The 6,000-nt window shown below is 47.4% G+C and overlaps 1 protein-coding gene across 1 annotated transcript in view; it reads left to right on the forward strand.

The window, feature by feature from the left end:
• SLC25A17 (solute carrier family 25 member 17) overlaps positions 1,630-6,000 on the forward strand; it is a gene marked incomplete in the record, with an annotated part of 13,818 nt that continues 9,447 nt past the window's right edge. The window contains 2 exon segments of the mRNA XM_021384495.1: positions 1,630-1,830; positions 5,308-5,368. Of these exon segments, the coding sequence (XP_021240170.1) occupies positions 1,690-1,830; positions 5,308-5,368 (202 nt within the window).

Here is a 6,000-nt window from a genome sequence, read left to right on the forward strand (position 1 = left end):
GAAATTCTGTCGATGGATGTTATTTAATTGTCTTGAGGTCTGTTAACTTCTTGTACAACTATGTACGGAATCGAAATTATGCAAATGAGGACTAAGATTTTGCTCTCACATGTAGATTGTGCTCCTGTTTGTAGTTGGTTTTCTTGGGCAGCTTCGCTAGGTCTGTGCAGCTGGGCACAGAATCACAAAGAACAATGGTCATGCAAGTTTATGTCCTGGGTGAGTCTCTTCTAAAAGTGCAGGGGATGCTCTGAAAGTAATGCCTCCTGCTTTATTGTGTTGGCCCACGACTTCAGGTGGATTTGGGTGGAATGGTAGTAGAGGCTGAACCTTGCCACCAGTATTCTGTTGCATTTTGTTGCCTTGTGACAGATGGCAGCAGAGAGGAAGTCTGACAGAATGGTGTCTGCCGTGCAAGTGCGCAAAGGCGCGTCCCTGAATTCTGCCATGCAGGAAAAATGGCACCCATTGACGCTGACGTTCATTGATGCTTGCTGAACAGTTGTGGAGACCAACCAGTGGATGTGAGCACAGTGAGGCAGCGTTTCTCCAGTGGCAACAATGACATGAAAGACGAGCAATGTTCTGGACAGTCACGCACAGCTGTCACACCAAGAAATGAAGAGCATCTCAATTGGCTCATCTGTGAATCAGCAGATTACAACCAGGTACCTGTGTATGGAGCTGCATATTGGCTTCAATGTGTTGGAAACAGTGGTGGCAATGTTGGAATATCGCAAAGTTTGTGCTGGGTGTTCCACAAATGCTCACACAGGAACAAAAAGAGCATGGTAGGCAAGTTTGTCAGGATCTGTTGAACAAATACAAGGGTGAAGGTGACAGTTTCCTGTACTGCACCATTATTGGTGAGATGTGGTGTCACCACTATGAGCTGGAGTCAAAATGGCAGTCCATGGAGTGGCAGCATTTGAATTCCCTAACAAAGAACAAGTTCAAGATACAGCCCTCAGTGGGTCAAGTGATGTGCACTGTCTTTCGGGATAGGAAGGGGATGATCCTTCTGGATTTCCTGGAACCCAGATGAACCATCAACTCTGACTGCTTCAGCGTGACACTGACTAAGCTGAAGGCTCAAACTTCCAGAGAAGACGCCATTACATTAGGCCCCATAGCTGTCTGAAGATGATGGCTGGGCTGTCCTACCGCACCCACTGTACAGTCCAGATTTGGCACCTTCTGACCTCCATCAGTTTAGGCCAAGGAAAAATGGGCTATGTGGGCAACGTTTTCCTAGCAATTATGCCATCGTAGCAGCTATGAAACAGCGCGCCACCTAGATGTTTTCTGTTTTTGTGAAACTTTAAGCTGCTCCCAGCTGCTTTTGTGACAAGTGGTGGCCAGTGAAGTGTGCACACCTGAATTAACTAAACTTCACTCTGTCTTTTGCACGTGTGGGAGAGCCTTATTTAAAATAAATACTTCGCGTCCTATCGCAGTTATCCGGGAGCAGAGGCCGACCCCCAGCTCACCACAACCTCCTTTCAGGTTGTTAGAGAGAGCGATGAGATCTCCCTTGAACTCCTGACCGAGCAGCCCCACCTCCCTCAGCCGCCCCCCCCCTCAGAGTTGTGCTGAGGCGCGGCCCCGCGCATGCGCGCAGCTCCCAGGAGGGCCGGGCGGGGGGCGGTGCTACGTGGCGGCGCGGAGGTGCGCGGGAGGGCGGGCGCAATGGCGCGCGTGGGGGCGGCGGTCGATAAGCTGGAGCTCCGCGCCGCCGCCGTCGTCTCGCGGCCGGATCCCGCCGAAGCCGCGGCCATGTCCTCCGTCGTCTCCTATGAGAGCCTGGTGCACGCCGTGTCCGGCGCCGTGGTGAGCGGGCGGGGCTGGGGGAGCCGTGCGGCGGGTTTTGCGAGACGTGGTGGTGGGTTTCAAGCGGGCTGCTGCAGCGCTGCGTTTGGGTTGCTCGGGGCGCCCGGTGGTGTGCTGGAGCGATTGCTGGGCTGCTCTGCCGGGCAGACGTTCTGATTGGAGGCGTTCAAGTGAGTTGCGGTTGGATGAATGGCACTAGATGTTATTGAACAATAAAAGCTAATTATAAATTGGCCTGCTGGAGGAAGCAAAAGACAACTCTTAAGGTCTATTTGTAGCGAAAATAAACATAGGAATGTTCTCTGGTCTTCAAAGCGTTCTAGGTGTGCAGCTTCAGGAATCTGAGGCAATGGGGGATTTTGTTTCCCGTTCTGAGAGTGGGAACCCCCTCACCTGAGCTCACTGCTGGAATACTGCAGGCTTTCCTTTGGCTCATGCAGAGCGCAGCAGTACTTCCTGGCCCTCCCTGTCAGCCTCTCACCTGTGCGTACACACCGGCATAAATAGGTCGTGCCCCTCGTCACAGCTTCTGATGCAAACCAGAACCATAAATCTGTGCATAAACTTAAAGCCTGTTAGGATGGCACCTCAGCACCCTGCTGGTGGTAGGCTGGTGGAAATTCCCTCTTGTGTTTCGTGATGCTTACACCTGAGCTGCAGCGGTCTTGTGAGGGAAGAAAGAACTTTTTGGCCTGTTGGACTTCTGTACCTTTATGGGTCCCACAGGTACACATGTGCAAATTAAAGTTCCAGAGCAAGGCCTTTTTCCAAAAATGAGCTGGCTTATTTTATTTCCCCTTTTTCCAAACCATATTATGCTGGAAACCTTGGCTTTTGTTTTTATTTTGTTACAATACATATGTATCAGTCCACCTACAGATTTGTTTGCTGGAGTAATGCATGAATTTTGTCAAGATCTCTTCTGCAGGTGCATAGTTTGAGTATCGTCTCAACTTTTGCTTAAATTATAAGGCTGATGAGAAATGGGGCTGTTCAGTCTGAAGAAGAGAAGGCTCCGAGGTGATCTGATAGTGGCCTTTCAGTACCTGGAGGGGAGATACAGGGAAGGAGGGGACAGCCTCTGTTGCAGGGGCTGTCATGACAGGACAAGGGGAAATGGTTTCAGACTTAAAGAGGGGAAATTTTAGGTTGGATATAAGGAAAAAAGTCTTTTACAGTAAGGGTGGTGAGGCACTGGCACAGGTTGCCCAGGGAGGTGGTGGATGCCTCTGTCCCTGGAGACACCCAAGGTCAGGCTGGAGGGGCTCTGAGCTCCTGGTGTAGCTGTAGGTGTCCCTGTTCACTGCAGCAGCGTTGGACTGGATGGCCTTTAGAACTCCCTTCCAACTCAAAGGATCCTGTGATTCTATAGAAATGCAACCTATGAACTGTGCTGGAATGATGAGTCAGAGCAACATGTCTGATCGCAACATCATCACTTCTGTTTTTCTTCCAGTTTGATGAAAGTCCGTTTATCCTCTAGACTACCAAGTCAAGTCTGAGTCTAATTAAATTAATAGTACCGTGAGCAGCAAAAAAAAGTGCAGACTTTAACTGAATTATAGAAGTATTTTTTAAATCTCTGCATATAGCTGTAAAGTAACCTTGTTCCAAAAGCTGTGGGAATGTCAGTTTTATAGAAGTATTATGGCAGTAATTAAGCTGCTCTGAATATTGACTGTCAACGTTTTTTTTTTTTTTTTTTTTTAACATCTGAAAACCAGCAGACTGTAGGCTTTGGTCACACAGACCTCTCCTTGGCAGTGAAGTCACCTCAGGCTGCTTGTTGTGGCTGCTTACGGCCACCCCCTGGTTCCTGCCAGCCACTGGCGGCACTGCGGCGATGCTGACTGGGGAGCTGATCTGGCTGAAAAAATGGCCTAGTGGGAAAAGTTCTGCTTTAGTCAGATAAGCTTCCTTGCCTTCTGCATCGCCATGCAGCTGCCCGAATAGTTACACCACCAGAACGGAGGCGATAGGGGAGCACTGTTTACCACCCGCTGGAGTTGCGTAAGCCAGTTTGTACCTGTTCTAGAGACTGTTCAGTGATAGCTTGACTTGAATTGGCAAAGCGCTGAGCTTCAGCACCGCCTGGAAGGTGGTGGGAAAGCAGGCATTGAAATGTCTCCCTTTCAGCAGCACAGGGTCATACGCTGCATTGCACGTGCCTGCACGCAGCAGTGAGAGTTACTTTCTCCTGCTAGCGTGGTGGTTCAGAGTCTGAGAGCAGTTTTGTTGCTGGGGAAAGGGCTGCTTCTGCTTATCTCTGCCTCTCCCTTCTTTCCTTGTAGCCTCCATATGATACTTCTGGCATTCTTCAGACTGCACTGTTGAGTTGTTCCATTTATAAGCCTGGGAGAAAAGTAATGCTGCTACTTTCAGCTTCTCATCAGTTTAGCTATAGGAGGAGGAGAGGGAACGAATTATCTTTTGTTGGCTGTCATCTGTTAATCAGCTGAGTTAGCTCATGGCTTTCTCTTGAGCCATAGCCTCTTGTATGATTTAAGCCGGTTTTAAGAAGCCTGTACCTTGTGTCCGCCTATTTGTCCTGTCTGCTTCTACCCAAACCTTTCACAACTGTTTCCCCATTTCTGTTTTCTTACTTGAGTGCGAATGTTAATGTTGCTGTGGGGAGGATTGCTCTGAGAGTGACGTTCAAGCTAAATCTTGCTTTGGGAAAAATTGAACGTGCACCAAGTGCCCCCGCTGGTTATGCTGAGCAGCTGGGTGCTGGGAACGACGGTAGGTAGGAGCTGGTGAAAGCTCCTGGAGCTGCCCTGCAACCTTCCCACCACTCACTAGTAGCTGTATGGCTACTAATGAAAGAGTCTGGTGGCTTTAGCAGCCATTTAATGTTAACAGTCTACAGAAATATTGAATACAAGCTTACACCAGGCCAGATTCTCAAAAGCTGTGCAATATTAATGCAGATGTACTTGGTAGCTAGGGTTTAATTACCTAAACTGGGATTTAGTACAGTACTAGATGGAATCCTGAAAAGAACATACATTTTTGAGCAAGGGTTTTTTTGTGTGTGTGTGTTTTTACATTCTTTATTTTTATTTCTTTAAAAACAGTGGTCCCATAGAACAGCAATTGTTTGTCATTCTTTCCCCTATGCCAGAAATAGGAGACATTGGCTAGTAAGAGTTAGAGAAAATGTGATACGTTTCTCTCCTAATGCAGGTTTTGTCTGCTCACAGACTTTGATAGTTTTGTCTTTGAAGAAAATGCTTTGAATGCTTTTAGCTTTAGCTTGATCTAATAATTCGTAAGTTAAAAAGGTCATTTGTAAGCATGGAAGCAAAACCCGTTCCATCCATAATATTCTTACATATGGAATTTATCCCTTCTTCAAACTTAGTACACCAGTTTCTGGGTGAGGGGCAAAAGGCTACCAGAGAGTTTGTCAGGTGTCTGTACAAGCAACTGATACACTATGTAGATGATTTATTTATCTGTCTGTTTATTTTTCAGGGCAGTATGACTGCAATGACTGTATTTTTTCCTTTGGATACAGCTAGGCTTAGACTTCAAGGTAAGTGTCAAACTCAGTTTTCTTTGTACAGTGCTGTTTGTGTTTTCTTGCTGTGAAAGTTTGTAAGGGCTGTTGCAGGGGGATCTGTCTTGCATGAAGAATCTCACTTGTGCAACACCCTTTAATTGCTAAAACCATGTTTCCAGCTGAAGGAAATTCTCCCTTGAGAAAGTATTGGGCAACCTTTTAATTAGCTGGAAAGACTGTGATCTGTGGCCAGGTTTGGCTTCTAAATGGGTGTCTTACACTGCAAGGAGAAAGATACGACATGACACAGGGTTACATGTGTGTGGTGCCGGTGTTTCTGGCTGCTGAGAACATTTGGCACCGCAGGGGCATATTGTGAAAAACAGGTCTGGAATTACTTCTGGGAATGGTATAAAAGGAAAAGTCAGGGCTAGAACTGGGAGCAGGAACATCTGATATTTATGCAGATTCCTTCAGGGAATAAACTCTGTTCTAATGCTCTGTGCTAAACAGAAAAGTCACAGGATTAGCAAACACCTTAGCACGGTGGTTGAAGTGCTATTGAAGCATGAGCCAGGGGGTCAGAAATAAGTGGTGCAGGAGTTAACTCCGTGCTGCTCTTGAGCAGTTTTCCACGCAGAAAAAGACAGTGGAGTTGGTAAGTG

The sequence above is a fragment of the Numida meleagris genome, chromosome 1 (assembly GCF_002078875.1).
Source record: "Numida meleagris isolate 19003 breed g44 Domestic line chromosome 1, NumMel1.0, whole genome shotgun sequence".
In the NCBI taxonomy this organism is placed as follows: domain Eukaryota; kingdom Metazoa; phylum Chordata; class Aves; order Galliformes; family Numididae; genus Numida; species Numida meleagris.